This window comes from Copadichromis virginalis, linkage group LG13 (genome assembly GCF_057382275.1).
Source record: "Copadichromis virginalis isolate Kocher_CV1m ecotype Utaka linkage group LG13, C_Virginalis_male_GT1.1, whole genome shotgun sequence".
Taxonomy (NCBI): Eukaryota; Metazoa; Chordata; class Actinopteri; order Cichliformes; family Cichlidae; genus Copadichromis; species Copadichromis virginalis.
This window is the reverse complement of record NC_140630.1, coordinates 445,673-468,828: the sequence shown is the minus strand read 5'-3', so window position 1 is coordinate 468,828 and position 23,156 is coordinate 445,673. Positions and strand designations below refer to the sequence as shown.

Here is a 23,156-nt window from a genome sequence, read left to right as displayed (position 1 = left end):
TAAGATATATATCTCGATTTTTTTTTCTTTTTTTTTTTAATCTATAAAGTAAGAACAAAAAGAGTTCTTAGTCAAAGCTGTGTCCCAGATGTCACACAGGCACTTTTATTAACATAGAGCATAGATGTACATAAGATTTACTCAAAAATAAATTATGAGCATTTATTAAATAATAATGCTCCATAAATAAAAGAAAACAATGTTGTTTTTGTGCATAACAAAAAGCTCACAATTGTGCAGTCAAAATGTAAACTAAAAGACACTGAGCATAGTAACAAAGACAGATTTCACAGCTGCTCTGTTCCCAACTTCTACTGTGTGACTGACAGCATTGAGTTTGAAATCCTCTTCGTAACCACGTCTCTGAACAGGTGCCATTTATGGTCCTTATACACAGTAGGGTAATATTACGCTGAAGCACAGTACCTATCACTCCGCGAAGCTCCTCGGTAGCTGTTGTCACTACCCGATCCGTACCGGAAACCCGATCGGTACCCCGCATGCGCAAATCTTACGTCACTTCCTCTCTTTGCCAACATTGCGACATTCAATATATTTGACTGATACGGTTAGCGCCCAGTTAGCTCCTAGCATTTCTCAACAGCTCTGCCTCCTTTTCGACTGCCCGGGACATTTAAACAATGGATAATCCGTATACAAAGAAATTCATGCTTTTCTCCTCAACAGAGAGCGTCCCCCGATTGAGCAACAGCGCCGTAAAATAAGAAGAATGGCGCCGAATTACAGAGTTAATAATGCAGACTTTGTAATATCTCACGTGTAGATTCATCAGCCAGATGAAGTGTTTACTGACAATTGACAGTGATAGCGCACATCATCATCACTATTCCAACAATCCTCTCTTCACAGACAAGCATAAACACACTCGACTATCGCTAAATCAGATTTAACACACGTTTGTAATGATGATAATTCAGTTTATAATAGGGTTTATTCGCTCGGTCAGCAGGTGGCGGTATCCTCGTACACTGGGGAGTAAACTGCCATTAAACGAACAGAAGAAGAAGAAAACATCTGCACATGCGCGGTACGGATCGGGTAGACCCGATTTGTACGGTCAGACTTTACACATGCGCAGTAAGGATCGGAGAGTCCTGATCCGTAATTATCTTTTTGTTTTTCGTTTTTGTCTACATTGTACTGAAATGCTTCATTATTGCAAACAATTTAAGATATACTTGTTATTCTTAACATCTTAACAGATACTCTGACCCATAACTATCGTAAAACGCTACGACCGGAAGTAGAAGTCGTACTAAAACATTTTTGACAGATTGCTGAGTGCCGTGTTCCACATAAAATCGGTTCGCGGCCATCAAGCACAACCAGAATTCATACATAAGGCGCGCTGTCAACTTTTGAGAAAATGAAAGGATTTTAGTCCGTGCGGCATCTCTGGGCTAACCACGCTAACGCCATGTTAGCGTGGTTAGCTCGTTAGCGTGGTTAGTTAGCTAACACGTTGACGGCGTCCAGCCCCACGCACGGGGCGATGTGCAGTAACTCGTTAACGGAGATTTGCCGTGTCCATCTTGTCGCTTCCTGCAGGTGAAGCGATGGGGGAGGAGGGGGAGTTGTGTTTAGTGAAGGAGGGGCGAGGCCGAGTAACGTTGCGTAAAGACAAAAGTGGACGAAAGAGAGGCAAACTTGCGGCTCCACAAGTATAATTATAACGTAACATAGACTATATCGATATAAAGGATATCGTCACATCTTATATCTCGTATAAAAAAATATACCGATATTTTTTTAAAAACTCGATATATCGCCCAGCCCTATTTAAACGTGCAGGGTGGTTTCTGGGTGTTCTTCTGTTGGGAGGTTTTTGGTTCTTTGGCTGTGTGTGGTTCATATCTGTGCAGGCTGAAATCCAGAAATACTTGCAACCATCTAATCCACGATTGAAAAATGATGCTGTTCCGTGTAATTCCTCGAAGTCAAAGCCATCGAGCAGCTTTTTATTCCTCAACACTGATTTTTGAAGCAGTTTATTTGCAGTCACGTGCGCATCTATCATTGTCAGTGCAGATGCTGATAAATGCATAAAGATAATGCACTCTCTGGAACGCCTCTCATTTGCTCAGCTGCCTGGAATTACGCCACAGTATCTTTGAGGAAGCACTACTTGAGCTTGGTTTAGGATTACTGCGCTCTTGGCACACAGCCTCAGTGTTACTCTTCACCACTCCTTTAGAAAAATGTTTTATCCCTCCCCCACCCCGCTTTTACCTCTCAAGTTTGGTTAAATTATGTGCTGAAAGATGTTTTATGACAAACAGCAAGCCCTGGGGAAGTGCACTTTGTACATGGGTGGAAGTGGGCTGCAATGTGAACAGCAGTGAAGTGGCTCGTTTTTCTCCTCCTCTCTAACCACTCAGTCTGTCCTCACGTTGGCACTCACAGCAGACAAGGAAACGTGGATTTCATGGAAGCAGCAAAAGTCTGCTTTTATTTGAAATGATCAGCACATTTTCTTACTGAAAGTGAACTAACTGTAAAAACGATTGGCTGACATCTCTTCAGTATAATGGTAGACCGGTACTTCTTTGTGATGCCCCCGCACACCTGTGCTCTCTCAGGTGTGAGCCCCCCTGCTGTGTTTCTGCTCTGCAGCTCACGGAGGCCCAAAGGGGCATGGACTATGACGGGCAGTTCAGTGCCCCACTGTGGATCAACCTGACTGGGTTTAATGTCTCCCCACCATCCACAGTCCACAGTGTTGTTCATGTGTTGCCATGGACAGCTTACACGTTTCATCACTTTTTCAAAATGACGACTTATGGGCCCCCTTTGCCCTCGGTATAGATCACGGTCATGTAGAACTGAAATAGATGGCAGCACTGAGGAATAGATGAGTGGGTTGGATCATAAGCTTTAAGCTGAATGTCCAACGTGTTCATGAAGCCAGTGCACCAGTACAAACAGTCCCTGTACAAGCCCACCATGGTTTTCTGTTAAAATAGCACACAATTATACATACACTGGTTTAGTGTTTCCAGCTTTGATTGTATACCTGCCTCTATGACTGATAACTGTGGTGAACAGTAGTTGTAGCTGGCATCTGTTTATTGGCCTCATTCCTGCTCATTGTGTCACTGCATGTTACCACTGTGCTGCTGGTGTCTTTTGGAGCATTGGCACCTGTTGTTAGCTACCAAAGAACAAGCCTGCCACAGCTTATCTCTACAGTGTTTCATGCTGTAGTGTCAGTTTTTGGAGACTTTGCAACCCTTATGCAACCTTTACATCCCAGATTTTAATCAGATGTCGGTAACAGATAATCTAAATAAACTGCTATAAGGTGCAACACACCACAAACACATTGAAAGCCTGGTGATATTTATTCCCTGCAGGCCAGTTTATATAAAAGCACTGAATGAAGTGCTGCTTTGTCACAGGCGTTTGCATTTATTAATTCTGTAATGCAGGAAATGTATAAATGCTGTTATACTTGATTGTAATCTGCTGCTTAACTTTGCTGCTGGAATTACAGATAAGAGAACACAGGAGACACAGAAATACCTGTTGAGTCAATAAAATTCAATTCATTTTGATCTGTTGACCAACTAAAGGGATCTTCTTTAACAGCTTGGGGACGGTGACCTTTAGCGTTTAAATGTATGATGTCCAGCTCTCACTGTAGAAATCAACAGCAGCTCTGAGCGTGCAAGAAAAACTATTCACTGGACTTTACATGTTTATTTCAACACATTTTCTGTCTCAGTCCATCTGTTGTCTTCTTTCCAACATTGCTTTATTTTCTTGTCTTTTGTGTTTCTTAATGATTTTCAGTCTCCATTTTATCCCCTCATTATCTGATACTGTCTCTGATTGGGGATTGTTTGTTGCAGAAGAAGAGTCACGTGACTTTATAAGGATGGTTTTTAATGGAAGCAGAAAGCTTTTCTTAACAGACAAAGTTGGTAAGGACTGTGGTGAGACACGTTATTTCCAACTGGAAATTAAAGAATGGTAAATGGTAAATGGCCTGTATTTATATAGCGCTTTACTAGTCCCTAAGGACCCCAAAGCGCTTTACATATCCAGTCATCCACCCATTCACACACACATTCACACACTGGTGATGGCAAGCTACATTGTAGCCACAGCCACCCTGGGGCGCACTGACAGAGGCGAGGCTGCCGGACACTGGCGCCACCGGGCCCTCTGACCACCACCAGTAGGCAACGGGTGAAGTGTCTTGCCCAAGGACACAACGACCGAGACTGTCCAAGCCGGGGCTCGAACCGGCAACCTTCCGATTACAAGGCGAACTCCCAACTCTTGAGCCACGATCGCCCCCGAAATACATAATTTCCCCAAATATATTAGTGACATAACAAGTGTATAGATGTTTTCTGTCTTTTGTTTTTCTGTTTTTCCAATGTGTAACAGCGTGTAACACTTTGTAACAGTGTGTAATGGTGTGTAACGGTGTGTAACACTTTGTAACGGCGTGGGACAGCGTGTAGCACTTTGTAACGGTGTGGGACAGCGTGTAGCACTTTGTAACAGTGTGTAATGGCGTGTAACAGCGTGTGACAGCATGTAGAACTTTGTAACAGCGTGTAGCACTTTGTAACGGCGTGTAGCACTTTGTAACGGCGTGTAGCACTTTGTAACGGCGTGTAACACTTTGTAATGGCGTGTGACAGCATGTAGCACTTTGTAACGGCGTGTGACAGCGTGTAGCACTTTGTAACGGCGTGTAGCACTTTGTAACGGCGTGTGACAGCGTGTGACAGCGTGTAGCACTGTGTAACGGCGCGTGACAGTGTGTAGCACTTTGTAACGGCGTGTGACAGCGTGTAGCACTTTGTAACGGCGTGTGACAGCGTGTAGCACTTTGTAACGGCGTGTAGCACTTTGTAACGGCGTGTGACAGCGTGTGACAGAGTGTAGCACTGTGTAACGGCGCGTGACAGTGTGTAGCACTTTGTAACAGCGTGTAATTGCGTGTAGCACTATGTAACGGCGCGTGACAGCGTGTAGCACTTTGTAACAGTGTGTAATGGCGTGTAACAGCGTGTAGCACTTTGTAACAGCATGTAACAGCGTGTAGCACTCTGTAACAGCGTGTGACGGCGTGTAGCACTCTGTAACAGCGTGTGACGGCGTGTAGCACTTTGTAACAGCGTGTAGCACTTTGTAGCAGCGCGTGACAGCGTGTAGCACTTTGTAACAGTGTGTAATTGCGTGTAGCACTATGTAACGACGCGTGACAGCGTGTAGCACTTTGTAACAGTGTGTAATGGCGTGTAACAGCTTGTAACAGCGTGTAGCCCTTTGTAACAGCGTGTAGCACTTTGTAACAACGTGTAACTGTGTGTAGCACTTTGTAACAGCGTGTGACAGCGTGTAACAGCGTGTAGCACTCTGTAACAGCGTGTAGCACTTTGTAACGGCGTGTGACAGCGTGTAGCACTTTGTAACAGTGTGTAATGGCGTGTAACAGCTTGTAACAGCGTGTAGCCCTTTGTAACAGCGTGTAGCACTTTGTAACAGCATGTAACAGCGTGTAGCACTCTGTAACAGCGTGTGACGGCGTGTAGCACTCTGTAACAGCGTGTAGCACTTTGTAGCAGCGCGTGACAGCGTGTAGCACTTTGTAACAGTGTGTAATTGCGTGTAGCACTATGTAACGACGCGTGACAGCGTGTAGCACTTTGTAACAGTGTGTAATGGCGTGTAACAGCTTGTAACAGCGTGTAGCCCTTTGTAACAGCGTGTAACAGCGTGTAGCACTTTGTAACAACGTGTAACTGTGTGTAGCACTTTGTAACAGCGTGTGACAGCGTGTGACAGCGTGTAACAGCGTGTAGCACTCTGTAACAGCGTGTAGCACTTTGTAACGGCGTGTGACAGCGTGTAGCACTTTGTAACAGCGTGTGACAGCATGTAGCACTTTGTAACGGTGTGTAACACTGTAATCCCAGGTGTGAAGCGCAGGGGTGAGGAGCTGAATGTAGGAGAGCTTTTTAAGTGTGTGGGTGCTGTATACCCTCACTATCCCCAACGATAATGAGATGGCAGAGATCAGCATGCAGAACTAAGTCAGTGATGTACTTTTGCTGTGTTTGGAAAGCGGCTGACACACTGGCTGCCAGGGAAACCCACACTGCTCCGTTGCCTGCTCAAAGCACTCTCCCCTTTAGCCCAGGGTAAACTGAAACAGCCAAGATTAGTATTCATCCCTCTTAATGCTGTAGCTTATAATATAGTCATTAGGTGACTGGAGACTAAGCCATCCCACCTAACTGCTGTGATTTATTAAACACACAGAGGATTTGCTGTCAATGCAGTGTGGACATAAAGCGAACGTCACGTCTAAGTACAGTGGTATCAGCTTATTAATGCTGATGAGCTGTGCTGTAAGTGGTTACATTCATACTGGGGGAGGGATGAAATGGGATGACTCTCAACTGAATCCTGCTTTCCTGCATTTAGTCCAAGTATCTGAGTTGCATCGCAACCAGCTAGCATGTAGGCTCCTGGTGTTTGTGTGTCAGTTTACCAGCCTGTATTTGTGCTCAGTGTGTAGTTATACTTGCACATCAAGTAAAAGTTATTTTGTTAGTGTAGGACGTGGTAGCTATTTGCATACTGGTGTTCTTTTTTCTTACTTATTTAACTGAGTGTTGTTTCTAAAGTCAGCACAGCAATCTTCTCAGGGTGCTTTGTGTTGTAAGAGAGAGTCAGACGTTCTTCTCTGGTACTTTTGGGAAAAACTGGGCTCAGGAATGGGCAGCACTCTGTCACAATGACTGGTGTGAGGCAAACGGAGCTGAGTACACACTTTCTGAATAGGCTTTGTGACATGTTCAAGCCGTGACACCCATCTAATTTTGTCAATATATCAATAACTATATTAACCAAATGTCATGTAACATGTGTGACAGTTGGTGTGTGTGGTATCACAGTGAGATGAATAATTATTCTTTGGCAGGGAAATGAGACAAACCCATCTCAGGTGTGATGTTTGAATTGTGGATGCATTTCCAGGTTGGAGAGTGGTTTTGATTTAGAAGATTTTCATGAGGAAATCTGAATATGACATGTTAGTATAGACAAGGCAGCAGCAAGGTGGAAACTGAAGGTATTATTATGGGATATTGGATGTTATAACCCCTCAGAGTAATAACTGTTTTTGGTGTGTTTCATTGGATAATAGGAGCCAAAAACAAGCTAAGAAACAAAGCTAGGCCCATGAGGCAAAACCAGTAACAATATGATACCCTCCTGGCAATAAGAAGGTAATGTGTCTGCTTTCCATCATAATGACCTTATGGGCTACTGTTTTAGTGTAGCAGGATTATACCAGATTATAATATTTAAATTAAGCCTGACTTAGGCTGCCAGCATTCTGCTTGGTTTAAAGCAATAATGTAAATATCAAATCAAATCAAAATTTATTTATATAGCACATATTAAAAACAACAGTGTTGACCATAGTGCTTCACAGTCAATAAAAACATGAGACAGTTAAAACAAACAATAGAAGAGGACAACAAACAATAGGTAACAACGCAACAAGCTAAAACAGCCAACTAGACAGAATCAAAAGCCAAAGTAAAAAAATAAGTTTTAAGACGTAATTTAAAAGACTGGATAGACTCGGCAGTGCGAATATGAACGGGGAGGTTATTCCAGAGTCTGGGTGCCACGGATGCAAAGGCCCGGTCGCCTCTCGACTTCATTCGAGTCCTAGGTTGTGCTAGGAGCCTATGGTTGGATGATCTAAGTGCCCTGTTGGGATTGTATGAATGGAGTAAATCAGAAAGATAACTGGGCGCTAAATTATATCTCGTTTATTGTTCTGACTTATTAAATATAACGTGTAGTGTGTGCTAGGTTTGGTGTAATGAGCTGCAAATTATAAAACTGCCTGTTTCTGTTTAATACTACATGAACAAGTTATTAAAGCAAACTTCAAGAAGTGTGACCATTACCAGGAAACACCTGTGGTACTTTCTGTGTAATTAGCAGGAATAAGGACTGTTTTTATTAGTACTGAAAGTATTATTAGCTACCAAACATAAGCACCTTTCTTCACCTTAGTGTTCAAGACATGTGGCCACAGATCTGACGATCAGATTACCAAATCCACCCGTGAAGCTTTCAGTTTACCGGTCAGTTTACGTTCCTACCATCACCTAAGGCCCGGTGCTCCGGGTGGTGAGGTCGGGGCAGCAGACATGAGTTTCCTTTGAAGAGTAGCTGGGCTCACTCCATCTCCTTAAAATTCTGTTGCTTACTTTTAAAATTACTAATAACACAGGACCAAGCTATCTTAAGGAAACTCTTAAACTCATATGCTCCTGCGAGGGCTTTAAGATCATCCTCACAGTTATTATTGTTGGTTCAGCCCAGATCTCGTTTGAAGTCTAGAGGTGATCGAGCGTTTGCTCTAGCTGCACCTGAGCTGTGGAACAATCTCCCGATTGGCATCCGGGCGTCTGATTCTATTCAATCTTTTAAATCACGGCTTAAAACATATCTGTTTGAACTTGCTTTTTCTACCAGTTAAATCCTGGCCTTGTTTGCAGTGAGTTATTCTATTAATTTTTCTGTTTGTCTTGCGTTGTCTATGTTCTCTATCACTGTGTTTGATGGTACAGCTTTACTTTGCTATAGCTATGTGCTATAGTTTACTCTTATTAGTGGATTTTACCTGTGAACATAATTCCACACTTATATGACTCTGATGTTATAATGTTAATTGTTTTATTCTTTTATGTAAAGCACTTTGGCATGCCCTTGGCTTTTAAATGTGCTCTATAAATAAAGATTGTTGTTGTTGTTGTTGTTGTCCTACAGAGAGCCCAGCTTCTCTTGGAGAGTAGAGCTGCTGCTCCTCCACAAACTCCATCCTCCTTTAGGCATAGGTGTCACAGTTGCCCTGCCTTTGTCTTATGTCTTTAGACGTATGATTCACTTTAATCCCACTAAGTCTTTAAGTCTTTGTAGTGTTTTGTTTTTAATTGGTTCAGGTCAAACTGAATAGATTTAATTGAGTTTAGACATAAACACAGGTGTCTTAATTTTAGAATAGGTGCTGACAGCAGATCTAAAAATGGTTCTCTTAAATCAGTGCTGGGGAAGTCCAGGCCTCGAGGGCCGCTGTCCTGCAGCTTTCAGATGATGATCCAACACAGCTGATTTAAACGGCTAAATGACCTCCTCAACATGTCGTGAAGTTCTCCAGAGGCCTGCTAATGACCTCATCGTGTGATTCAGGTGTGTTGACCCAGGGTGAGATCTGAAACCTGCAGGACAGCGGCCCTCGAGGCCTGGACTTCCCTGCCCCTGTCTTTAGTGGTACTTGGTGATTGTGAAGAACTGCCTGTAAGGAGATTTTTACAATTCAATGGCAGTTTTTCAGGCGCTGCATCAGTTGTTAATAGCGGCTGTGCGTTGTCTCCAGTAGAGTGCGCCTGCAGTGTGATCGTGTGGGGGAGGGCGTAGTGTGTGAACACACTTGCACAGTGTGTGTGGTTTCTGGAATCTCTCCCGTTCCTTGGGAATGCCATTAATGGGGAGGTGAAGGAGAGCAGCAGGTGAAACAAATAAGGATGATAGCCACACACACACACACACACACACACACACACACACACACACTTCAGTCTCTTTTTGGCTCATGCAGACTGGATGTTGGTGCCAGCTCTGTCACCACATATGAAAATGGTCACAATGGTGTTTGACACTAGGTTTGTTTGCTATTATATACACAACAGTCTAATTCCACATGGATGTGTGTGTCTAAAGGCACATGTAGACTTGAGTATTTCCAGTGCAGCATCTTATTACTTATCAGCTGTTTGTTTTCTTATCCTCGTGCCTGCTGATATGTGGTGGACACGTCGACGTTCCCTGCATTTCCATTTTTCCTTAAATCAATCATCCTTCGACTCTGCACTCTTCGCTTCTGTATCGTGGATAACTGACACGATCCAGTCTGAGCCTGAAACCATGTATTAGTTTATCCTGCTGAATGACAGTCCACAGCCTTACTCTGTACTATTTCCAACCTCACACACTCCCGGCTCTATGCGCTCTCGCTCCTGCTGCCCACCTAAAGTTTGCCCCCCCCCCCCCCGTCCTGCATCATAACCAAGACACACGCTGACATTGGCAAGGATACATGGTTAAAAGATGGGATGGAAATTGCGCGTCTTGCTCTCCACTGTTTGTTTTTCTGGAAATAGAGGTGATAATATGAGCCCATCTTATCTGAAGGGCACCTCACTGTGATACTACAAGCAAACACTTATGCATCCAAATGAAATGGAGCCATTTGAATCAGGCGGCTGCATTTATGCTTTAAGAGCTGATAGGATATGTCAGCAGTGACATTTTACATGATGTTCAGTGTGGAGCAGAATATCTCGCACTTAACATCCCCATTAATACAGAACTGTTCATATGTGCTCAGGTTTTAATTTGCTGTGATAAAACATCCGTTATCTATAATCACAGTGACCGTGACTAGTGCTCGTCCATCACAGAGGGGACAGCAGACTGTGAAACACATTAAGTGGACGCTGGGGCCCAGCCAGCTCCCTGCTGGAATAATGTAGTCATTGTGCAAAGTATGCACCATTGAAAATACATTTTACGTACAGGATAACAGGTGCAGAGCAGCACAGTGGCTGGCAAGCTGTGGCCTAGGCACGGTTTGGTAATAAAGTCATGCTGGCTGAATAATGCACCTGCTTCCTTTTTTATTAGCTCTGTTTTTCAGACTGGAAACAGAATTCTGCTGGCAGCAGTAGTAGCTGGACATCATCTACAGTTTTAGACAAACCACAGTTACGATACGTGCATCTCATATCTGAGGCCTTCTCACCTGACGATAATAATGATGGGATTGGGTCAGTGAATGATGCACTTACTTATGTGTAGATCTAAAACATATTCATTCATTTTTAATTAATATTAAAGACAAGTCTGTGGTGGATGCTTTCCACTGAAAACTCATTGTTACATTTGTTTGAAAAGCTGATCCAGCTTTGAGTTCTGCTCAGGCTTCAATGAACTGAAATGTTCATTTACTGAATACATTTATATTTGAACTAGGGCTGGGCGATATGGCCTAAGATTCATATCGCGATATAATTTGAAGCATGTGCGATAACGATATCTATCACAGTATATTATTTTCTTCTGTATAACGTATTTTCCACACTATAAGGCACACTTAAAATCCTTTAATTTTCTCAAAAATCAAGAGTGTGCCTTATGTATGAATTCTGGTTGTGCTTACTGACCTCGAACAGATTTTGGCAGAAATCTGCTAAAAATGTTTTAGTACAGCTTTGGTAAGCCGCACTGCTTGATGGATCGTCAGAGCATTACGCTGCCGTAGTGAGGAGCTTCGCGGAGTAATCTGGGTCCAAAACTCTGTCAGCTTCAGGTTCCAAAGTCAAACGAACACTGAGAGTTAAAAACGGTCTAAATTATTTCATCTGTAATAAAATCATCAGTGTTGCTGCTTTATCGGGTGTAACAATTAAGTTTAACATCCATGAAAACAGAATTTATTAAATTTAACGGAGTTAGAAGTTAACAGGAAGTTAGATCGCTAGTTTACACCTAAACATTTCATAGCATGTTCTGACAGAGATTTCTGAAACTAATTCAAACGTACAGCTCTGCTATCACTTCCAACATAAATGAAGACAGGAAACTAAACAGCAGTGGCGTTTGCAGGGTTATTGAAGTTGGACTACCTGGTATATAATGTTGTGCTACGTGATTGCTAGCGACACAGCTATGTTAGCATAACATTAGCACAGTGAAGCTGCAGGATGAAGCCAACTTTTTTTCCACTCATTAAAAGTTAACGTGAGGGATTCTGGTGGTCAGGGACAAATGCAATCGCATAGCAGGATGCTATACACGGGGCAAACTTCAGTCAGAAGAACAACTGAGATTATTCATCCACAATACGAGGTTAGTTATTAATATACTGCAACAACATGGGAACAGAACAGCTGCGAGAGAATTCAACATTAATGAATCAATGTTACAGAAGTGGAGGAAGCGCAGTTTTTGGCTTTCCCCATATTTCAACAGTGCTTCATCTCTTTGCTATGACTGTCGGCATAATTTGCAGATGATCATGGTTTTAGCCGCTGCGATGCTTTCGACCAAAACAGGCGCAGCTTGATGACGTGATTTACTCAGGAACAAATAAAATACTGAAAAAAGCCAAACAATAACATTTTAAGTTATCTAAGTGACTCATATATCATGTTTAACCTGAGTAGCGAAAGACGTCGGTGGGTTTGAAAACGATTTGTCGGGAGTCCGGTGTTCTCATGGCTCTAGTGAGCCTTGCTGTCGCTAACCGATCCGTACCGGAAACCCGATCAGTACCCCACATGCGCAAATCTTGCGTCACTTCCTCTCTTTGCCAACATTGTGACATTGAATATATTTGAATGATACGGTTAGCGCCCAGTTAGCTCCTAGCATTTCTCAGCAGCTCTGCCTCCTTTTCGACTACCGGGACATTTAAACAATGGATAATCCGTTTACAAACAAATTCATGCTTTTCTCCTCAACAGAGAGCGTCCCCCGATTGAACAAGAGCGCCGTAAAATAAGAAGAATGGCGCCGAATTACAGAGTTAATAATGCAGACTTTGTAATATCTCACGTGTAGATTCATCAGCCAGATTGTTTACTGACAATTGACAGTGATAGCGCACATCATCATCACTATTCCAACAATCCTCTTCACAGACGAGTATAAACACACACGACAATCAAATTTAACACACGTTTGTAATGACGCTAATTCAGTTTACAATAGGGTTCAGTCGCTCAGTCAGCAGGTGGCGGTATCCTCGTACACTGGGGAGTAAACTGCCATTAAACGAACAGAAGAAGAAGAAAACCCCTGCACATGCGCGGTACGGATCGGGTAGACCCGATTTGTACGGTCAGACTTTGCACATGCGCGGTAAGGATCAAGGAGTCCTGATCCGTAATTATCTTTTTGTTTTTGTCTACATTATATGGAAATGTTTCATTATTGGAAAAATTTTAAGGGATACTTGTTATTCTTAACAGCTTAACAGATACTCTGACCTCTAACTATCGTAAAACGCTTCGACCGGAAGTAGACACCTTTCGCACATGCGGGGTACCGATCGGGTTTCCGGCACAGATCGGGTAGTGAGCCTAGCCCCCGGCTAGCTATCGAGCTAGTGGGTAACAGACGTCTCCGAAAACGTCGGAGCGCTTTTGAAAATATGCAGTGTCTTGATAAACTGAGCAGATATTTGAGGTTTACACAGCTACATTCTCGCCTGAAAATATGTTAAACGTTTATTTTGTGACCCAGAAAGAATAATAAGAGTAATATTAAAACTAACTAGCTGCCGCCATTGTTGGAAACTGAGCTGGGCTGCGCTATGAATTCTGGGACACAGCTTCTTCCTCTTCGGGGTTTAACGGCAGCTGGCATCCTTGTACATGCAGTGCTGCCATCTTCTGTTTCAGTCCGTTATTACACTCTTAAATCCTGCTACTTATTCCTGCGTCTTTTGTGATCTTACAAAGCTTCAAACGAGGCGTCGACTATTAAATCAGTCGTCGACGAGTCTGATAGTCGACTAATCGTGGCAGCCCTAGTACATAATTCATCCAAATATCTCAACCCGTGTTTTTTATCATTGTGATGACATCTGTCCTCTGCTTGGTGTCACTCATGGTGAAAGGATTGCTCAAATAAAATGTGTACTTTTGAATTTCAGAGCCACATTTATGTCTGTCTCTCCCTGATGCAGACAACACTACCACCTTAACATGGAGCTACATGACTTGTAGTAAAATGTTACATTTAAAAACTCACCAGAAGTCATTTTCAAACAATTATAAGTTGTTCTTGTCATTTAAGAACCGTGCACATCATCACCAACAGCTACGTTCACCCCATTGCAGGGCTCCTTAGAAGGGACTGTTCAGGCCTCCATGGAGTGCCGCACAGAGGCTCTGGACTTTACACATAAGGATGTTGTGTTAAGTCTGGTACTGAACTATACGTTTTGTCCTCTCTGCCCCACAGAGTTGATTCTGTTCATGTGGATGTTTTCAGTTGCAGAAACGTCTCAGTGACCCACACAGCAGCTTTTTCCACACCTCCCCCTCCTCTCAGTGGCTTTAGTCACTATAGCAACCACATCCCACAGCTGTGTGGTGATGTCACACTTTCTCAGTCATCTAAAGCTCATCATGGCTGATCCTGTAGGTGTGTATGTAGGAGTATTCCTACACTAGCTTTAAAACAGAGTAGCACAGCTGTATTATAGTCCATACATCCAACAAACAGCATTCAAACCTTTGGTGACTGGCCAGGTGTCACAACCTTTACAAAATAATAGGTCATAAATACTTAAATTAATAAGGTTAGGGATATATATATATATTTGCCTTAGCATGAGGCGCCTCAGCACTGCAGTCACAGACCTTCTTACTCGTGTCACTGGTGGGTTATCAGTGTGTGGGTCCGGGCCACAGCGTCTGTGGCAGAGGGTGTTTCACCACTGCTGTTTGACCTGGCAGAGCTCCCACAGATACATGACTCACCGTCGGTCAGTTTAGTGATGATGACCGTTTATAACACAGGCTCTTATACACTTCCTTTCCATATAACACATTCTTAACATCTCTGTTCAGTAGAGCAGGGCGATATGACCAAAAAAATTTATCACCATATACATTTGAAAAGTTGTGATAACGATATAATTGATGATATAATTGACACAAGACAAAATACTTTACAACTCCTCAACTTTATTAGTGCAAAAAACCCCGACATCAATGTATTTCCACTGAAACAAGCAGCTGTTTTTTATCTGCATTAAAGTTATATAAAATGTAACAGTGCAAATTCCTCACTGACAGTTTAACCAAAAGGCGTTTTCAGTGGAAACTGGCCGACACATCCTCAGCATAACCATGTATAATATCCACAACACTTAAAGAGGTTATACACACACAGTACGGTAACATTATGGTGAAGCACAGTACGTATCACTCTGCGAGGCTCCGCCTATGATAACCGTAATGCTCCGACAATCCATCAAGCGGTGCGGCTTCGTAGCTCAGCAAAGTCGTACTGAAACATCTGACAGATGTTCGAGCGCCGTGCACATAAAATCGTTCCGAGGTCAGTAAACACAACCAGAGTTCATACATAAGGCACACGGGATTATAAGGGGCTCTGTCGACTTTCAGAAAAATCAAAGGACCAGCCCTACTGTTCAGTTTTAATAAATATAGATGACATAGGCAAACCTCACAGCAGGCCTGTCAAACCTATGGCCCAATTATACAGTTATATCTGCCCTGCGAGATAATTTCATATGTCAATTATTAATGTCCCGTCAGTGTGTGGGAGCCGCGGGTTCAGCCCTGCTGAGAATCAGTGCAGGCAGGGGTGGGACTCGATTTCAATGGGCACACCATGTGGCCAATCACATGTAATGACAGACTGGGATCATACCATTATGTGAAAGAGTCAAAGGGGCAGACGTTCCAAAGACAGCAACGGTAGTGGTACAGGCCAGGTACACTGGGACACGGGGAGGTGGGTTTAAAGGCAAGCGTGTTGGGAAAACGTGAAGAGAGCAGCTTCTGACCGCAGTGATAACGGGATGAGCGCAGAATTTCTTAGGAGCTAAAATGAAAAAGATTAAATGTACAGTTATTGAACGTCCCGTAAAATAAACTACATGCAGAAGTGTGTGCATGTTACCACACAAAGTCATTAAGAAATAAACGACTACATGACAGAAAAGTTTCTACTTTACAAAGTTCTGTTTATTTACGACTACAGTGTAAAACCCCAAAAACCTTTTATGCTGTTTTCCAAATGTGTTCATGATAACTGAAGAGTCTTTGTTTGGCTGTCACAGCAGCTTTTTCTTTATCATGTAGAAGAACATTAAACAGACTGTGTCACAGGGATGTGGTGACCTCTGACCTCGGACTGACAGACTTGGCAAAGGAAAATGAGGAGCATGAAGTAGGCAGTGAAAGGATACTGCTGATCCATGAACGGGACAGTAAGTGCTGACTGTGCACTGAGGAGCAAAGGGAGAAAAACGCCACACTCTTGTTGTGTTTGTGGCCTCATTTATATCTGTTCTTCTAAATAGCAACAAATGTCTAAAATCAGCAGACGTCTGCAACGTTCTGGTTTATTTCCCACAGAGTCCAGTCAGCCCTGTAACTGCCTCTTAAAGGGATGCATGGAAGTTAGTGGGTCTCCATCATTAGAAGAACTCCATATTGTGCTTAGATCCTGCATTTTGGGATTGTAGAGCTCCACGACTCTGTTTGGAAAGCCTTACAAAGACACCACAATAAACAGAGGCCTGTTTGCTTTCTGCTTTTGTCCTTTTTGTCTGAACAGTGTCTTCAGCTCAGATTCATCTGCTGTAGTTGCTCCCTGTGCTCTAAGCTTTTCTGCTCCAGTGCCAATAGATGCGCATGTGTTAAAGACGGCCTCTGTTGCTCAGAGAGTTTGCCTCATCCTGATGTGCTCTCTGGGGGCAGAGGTTCACCCCCGGCTCTCTTCCCTTCCTTTGCGAGGGCCATTTGTGAAGGTAATGCACACATGGCTGGATCCTCTCCTACAGCTCTGAGCAGAGAGACGAGCTCCAGCAAGTCAAGGTAGATGGGATCAGGCTCATGGTGAATCATAATGGCTTCATTTCACAAACTGGTTTTCTTTTGGTCTCCAGTTAAGCTCAGCTCCAGTTGGACTTGTGTACAAGACAGACTGTATGCAGCAAACACAGCTCATAGAAGGCAACACGCCCCTCTGACTGAAAACTCATTTCTTTATTGCAGTTTGGTCAGTGTCGTCCTGAGGTCAGTCTAAGCTTGGCTGCAGCTATAATTATTTATTTTCCTGGACTTCTCAAAGGCCACAGAGCGGCTGCATTCAGCCCTGTGTTTACTGATGGCCCTTTGGATCGTCTCAGATCTTCCTCTTAAACTACATGTGTTTGAATATAAAGTAATAAACCACTGCCACCCTCCTAGAAAGCTGATGGACACCTATCATAGTCTTGTGAGTCAAGTGAGCACCGAGGCTTTGTGATTGCTTCTGCAGATATTTGTGAAAGAACTGCTCTCAGGACCAGGGATGGGATGGGTTTCCATAACTGCTACATCCAGGCCTTGCATCACCACGAGCAGTGCAAGCCACCAGACACAGTAGTGTGAAACAAGCCACCGCTGGACTGTAAAGCCGTGGAGACAAGTGCGAAATGATGCTTCTGACAGTGTGACGAGCAGCACCTGACTGCACTGTGCTGGTACGGTGTGCATTCTTGTAGTCGGCTCTTAGTTTCACCCTCGCTGCTGCAGCACACGGAGACAGCTCCCAACGCTGTGGGAAAAGCTTTCAGGCTCACAGAGTGGGTAGTGGTCCTTTGTAAATATGCTCTTAAATCATTATAGTGATTCATTTTATTTATTGTTCATCACTTTGATCATTATCTGTTGTGTTTACGTGTGTGATATAAAAAGCTAGAGTGTTGGTGACCCTGCGGTGCTCACAGACTGATCTGATTGTTGTTCTTTGGTCGGGTTGTGCAGATTGACCCTAAAAACACTGGTGGAGGTAAAAAATGAAGAAGAATAGATCAATAATAGGGAGTGTGGAGCCTCTTTACCCAAATGCTAACCTATTCTACTGTTAGCACACTTCTCTCCCTGCCTTAGCAGTGCCTGTATCGAAGATCTTGCACCCCCCTCGTCTTCCCCTCACCATTAAGTAAAACACAGGTCATGTTAATTCCTCATCGATTTATCGGCGCAGCTGTTTGCACGAACCATCATTTGGAGTCTGGGGAAAAACTGTTTGCTCCAGATCATGACAGTGATAAAACCTTTGCAGGGGACCGTGTGCCTGATTATGTGTGCCTGCATTGTTTTTCAGAGCTGTCAGATGTTGAACCCAATATTTTCCTGAGGCCTTTCCTAGAAGTCGTGCGCTCCGAGGACACCACTGGACCAATCACAGGCCTTGCTCTTACCTCTGTCAACAAGTTCCTGTCTCACGGCCTTATAGGTAAGAAAATCCTTACCTGTACATGAAAGCGACCTGGTTTCCAGATAGTAGTGGAGCGGCTTCATGTGAAGACTAAACATGCTGATGAATGTACTCGATTCTTAAACAAACCCAAAAACCTCATGCCCAGGATGAGAAAGCATCATTTCCCAGTTTAATCACATTTCCTTCAAATGGTGAGACTGGTGTGGGACCGGTTGTAGGTCTAATATTAATAACAGGAGGGTTCCTGGTAATTGTAAAGCTCTTTGGGTGCCTTGAAAAGCGCTATATAAATCAAATCCATTATTATTATTATTATTATTATTATTATTATTGATGATAATGATGATGATAATAATAATAATAATAATAATAATTATTATTATTATTATTATTATTATTATTATTATTATTATTATTATTGATGATAATGATGATAATAATAATAATAATAATAATAATAATAATTATTATTATTATTATTATTATTATTATTATTATTATTATTGAATAAATAGCAGAAAAACAGTTAAGCATGAGGTCAGCCTCGGGCGAGGGGGTCAGACGTGTGTGTGTAAGAGCCATTTAAACCATGAATTACATTCTGCAGATTGTGTGTCAGATGTTGTCATGTGTCTCACACAGTGTTGGGATAGTGGCTGACTGTAGTGTGCTAGCACCAGCAGCCTCTTTTTTTCTAGGTGAAATCCAGGCCAGAACGTGGCTGTGGGGCCTGTGTCTGTGACTTGGTTCAGCAGATGAAGGAATACGAACACCTGGCTGAGGTGACTTTCTTTATGATACCAAGAAGAGCGGAAACCACCTTCAGGTGAAGTCCAGGAGCGCAGTCGGCCCAGGAACATGTTTCTGTTCTTCATAGCTGCTGCAGAATGAACCGAAGGTCGCTGCCATCGTTGGCCTCGTCAGGGAAATGTGGCCCAGTGTCTGCCAAGTGTGAAATGACGATGCATCACCAGGTGTTGGTGTGAGCAGCAGGGTCTGAGGCAGCGTGACGGTGCTGTCAAACGGCTGTAGGCACCCTGTTAGAGAGCTGCTGGGAAACTGTCTTGGTGCTCGCTCCTTTACATTGAAGATTTCTTGCGAAGGATGTGAATAAAACTGAGGAGCAGCTTCAGTCGGTGCAGAGCTGCACCCCATCTAGGCCAGCTAAGGAAAAACCTGAAACTTAGAAGCTGCATGTCATTAAGTTTCTGAGCAGGTAGAAGATAAATGGACTCAAACATGACCGTTCCAGTCACATACTGCCCCCTGCTGGCCACACAGACACCACAGAGTAAGGCTTTGGTGGATTTCTGTTTTCTGGATGCAAGTTTTCCTCACTGAGCGTTTGCCTGTGAGTCTGTAAAGCTGCCTGCAGTCACACAGGCCTGTCAAAGTGCAGAGAGAGAACAGCGTGGGTGTCACACAAATATGATACAAAAAGGTCAGCACACTGTCAGGCTACACTGGAATACAGTTTAATAGTGGAATAGTCTACAGACATCTCTGTGGAAATGACTGTCAGACGCACACATTTTAATTTTACTTAGAGAGCAGTGGCTCCTCTCTGTGGTCGGAGGGCTTCTGGCAGAGCGAGAGCAAACTAAGCCCGGTTGTTGACAGATATCCAGAAATGGGGTCTATTCGCTCTCATCTTATTGCTCATCTTTCCCCCTCTGCCCCTTCTTTATTTTCTCAGAGTCTCCTGTAGTCAGCAGTCCCACACTGTGCTGCTAGCAGCCGCGTGGTCACTGGACCTCACAGGGCTCAGCCGAGGCTTAGGCTGCAGGGACTGCCAGAAGAGACGAGCTTAGAGTACAGCTGAAGCCTGCCTGGGGCCGAGGCTGGAGTAAACTCTCATGTTCTTAATAAACTGCCTGCTGTAATGAAACAAAGTGTCACACAGGGCCATTTGCTGAATCTCACAGTCAGAGCATTAAAGAAAATGAGTGTAAATACAGTCAACTAGTTCTTTGGACGCATGCTCAGTGTGTGAAAAGCTGATTGTAGTTCAGCCCCCGCTCTGTGACGAGAACCACAGCTCATAGTTAGCAGAGCAGCATGGTGTGCTGTTAGGAAGATGACCAGGGGAACAAACTGCTCAGGAACAGAACGAGTATAAATCCATTAAAGTAAGTGTTCCCTGTGTGTGGTTTGTCATGCAGAGTGCAGCTCGAGCTCTTTTTGTGCGTCGCTGCCTCTGCGCCCACTCTGTTATGCCACAGAATGTGTGCGTTTCTGGACCACAGTTTGATAGACTCGACTTCATGTGGCAGCTGTTTCAGCCCCCTGTTGACTTTGCAGCCCCGCTACCCCCCCCCCCCCCCACACACACACACTGAGCCTCTCCTTTCCTCAGTGTTATTTTAAACCCCCCCACCATAGCCCACCTTTGGACACCACTTGCCTCCGCTCTGTGCCAGAGGAAGGATTAGTGTTTTCTATCACTTCTGTCTCTCTGCTCGATCCCTATGTGGCTCCAGTTTCTCTGTGTGGGTGTTGGATGTTTCCAACACGACCTCCATGGTTGTTGTCGCCCTCGACTCTGGAGGGATGTCAGCATGACTCCATCTCCCTGGACTTTTCTGAAACCAGTTCTCAGCCTTAAACGAACCACCGACTCTTGTTCTCCACACCATCTGTCAAAGAGCAAATTCCCAAGAAGTGTCTTTAACTTTAATTACATATCATGTAGTAAACACATGTTCAGAGGGAAAGGTTGTGTCAGAGTGTTAATGTTGACAGGCTGCATTGTTGCCTCGCTGGGATAGTCCTAATCCCCCCCCTGCTGCTTATTAGTTAATGAATTGCTGCTCGTGAGGATGGTGGGAAAGAAAAACAAGATGGCTCAGCCACTCTGGTTTCAAAAACACTGGGGCTGTTGCTCTGACAGGAGTCGGTGGACGTAAGCTGTTTGTCCAAGCTTACGTTCAATAAAGGGCCACATCTGGTCTCTAGATCCACGGTTTGAAGCACGTTGTCGATGGATGCTGTTGGACATGTCTTCATAGTTGCTCATTGCCACCACGTGTTGGATATCATGGCTCACACTGTATTTATGTCACCGCTGAACATCTGGCAGTCACTGATTGGAGGAAAAATGCTCACTTTACGGTGCTCTGTGCTCAGTGTTGGGGAGTAACGGAATACATGTACCGCCGTTACGTATTTAAAATACAAAATATGAGTAACTGTATTCCGTTACAGTTACCGTTTAAAAAGGTGGTATTCAGAATACAGTTACTTTGTTGAAATAAATGGATTACACTGCGGTACTTTCCTGTTTCATATTGTCGCGGGTCAGGACTATTTGGGTTTTGTTTGACAGCTACGTTCTGTTGTTCCAGGCCGGAGCGTTACGGTTGCCATGGTTACAGGGCGACGCTCTCTCTCTCTCTGCGACTGTGTGTTTCCTGGGTGAGAGAGCGCCTTTTCGTTGTTGTTGTGCTAAGCTAACAGGCAGAATGCTACAAGCATAGCTCTAAAGAATGTAGCATCATGGGCAGTGTAGTTGTAAGTAAGCTATTAAGACTCGACTGTACACCGTGTTCCTGTTTTCCTCCGAAAACAATAAGTTCCGTTGGAGCCTTTCAACGCCTCTCTCTGTCTCTCGCAAGAAAAGTTGACCCACACAACAAAGTAAAGCTAGTTTTCGGCTACGAGCCGACAGGGACCCCGCCGTATTAGTCAGAGGTCCCTTTACTACAGTTCGGAGTCGCGGACCTTCAGTAATAGTAATAAATCACACAGCAATAGTACATTCACGTTGTTGTAAAAAACATGATAATATATTAAGTAATCCAAAGTATTCAGAATACGTTACTGTCATTGAGTAACGTAACGGAATACGTTACAGAATACATTTTGGGGCATGTATTCTGTATTCTGTAATGGAATACATTTTAAAAGTAACCTTCCCAACACTGTCTGTGCTACATCATTTTATATGCTTGTGGTGTATGCCACATGTTCTGCAGCAGCAAAAATAATAGTTGATTATTAATGAAGGAAATCTCAAAACTGGCCGTCATACGTTTTGAGATGACTGAATCAAGTCTTCCTTTATTCAGCCAGCTGTGCGAAAGCTCAAGATGAAGACGATGTAGCATAAGTCCAGTCGAGCTGGACCTCATCAATGAACACGCGTCTGAGAGTCAGTCTCTCTTCGGCGCCCCTTCAGTGACGACAGTCTGACTCTGAGAACCTTCTGTTTGTTGTCTGTTGGCAGATGCTAGCCACGAGGCAGCAGCGGAGGCCATTGAGAACATGGCGGACGCCGTCACGCACGCTAGATTTGTAGGAACAGACCCGGCCAGTGATGAAGTTGTCCTTATGAAAATTCTACAGGTATGCCCCGTTTGTTTGGTCAGCGCTGTCACTGCCAACCACAGTATGCATGTTAGTACAGTTGTACCTGCTGCTTCAGGTCCTGAGGACTTTGTTGCTGACACCAGTGGGAGCCCACCTGACCAACGAGTCTGTTTGTGAGATCATGCAGTCCTGCTTCAGGATCTGCTTTGAGATGCGTCTGAGTGGTAAGTTTATTTGAAGCTAATTCAAGGAAGCATTGCATCCTTATTGGAAACAGTTTGATCAAGTTTTACTGGCACATTCCAGCAGCTCCTTCACAACACGGCTCCTGTGATGCAGTGTTTATCATTTAATGCCTGTGAAATGGTACTCAGACAGGCTGGGAGTGAAGAATAAAGCTGAAATAATAAGAATATTAAATCATTCTGACCCTGAGGACTCGACATTAGGTACAGTGTTTGTGTGAGATTAGCCTCACACTGATAACAGAAGACATTTTCACATCTTATTCATCTTATTGGACGACCTGTTCTTCGGCTGTACCGCCGTCTTCTGTGAGGTTCTAGTCCAGTCCTGTTATTTACATAAAAATATCAAATTATGTCTTAAACTGTCTCCACCCAGAGGCGTCTCCTCTCTCACGCAGTTTTTGGTTCTCATGTCTCTAATGTCTGTGTGTGCAGAGCTCCTCAGGAAGACGGCTGAACATACACTGGTCGACATGGTGCAGCTGTTATTCTCCAGGT

The 23,156-nt window shown here is 43.7% G+C and overlaps 1 protein-coding gene across 4 annotated transcripts in view; it reads left to right on the top strand.

Annotated features, from left to right (window-relative positions):
• gbf1 (golgi brefeldin A resistant guanine nucleotide exchange factor 1) overlaps window positions 1-23,156 on the top strand; it is an 82,444-nt gene that overhangs the window by 27,612 nt on the left and 31,676 nt on the right. For all 4 annotated transcript variants that reach the window (XM_085476773.1, XM_085476772.1, XM_085476771.1 and 1 more), the window contains exons 4-7: window positions 17,986-18,117; window positions 22,328-22,446; window positions 22,526-22,634; window positions 23,094-23,154. In XM_085476773.1, coding sequence (XP_085332899.1) covers window positions 17,986-18,117; window positions 22,328-22,446; window positions 22,526-22,634; window positions 23,094-23,154 — 421 coding nt within the window. The remainder of the gene's footprint in view (window positions 1-17,985; window positions 18,118-22,327; window positions 22,447-22,525; window positions 22,635-23,093; window positions 23,155-23,156) is intronic.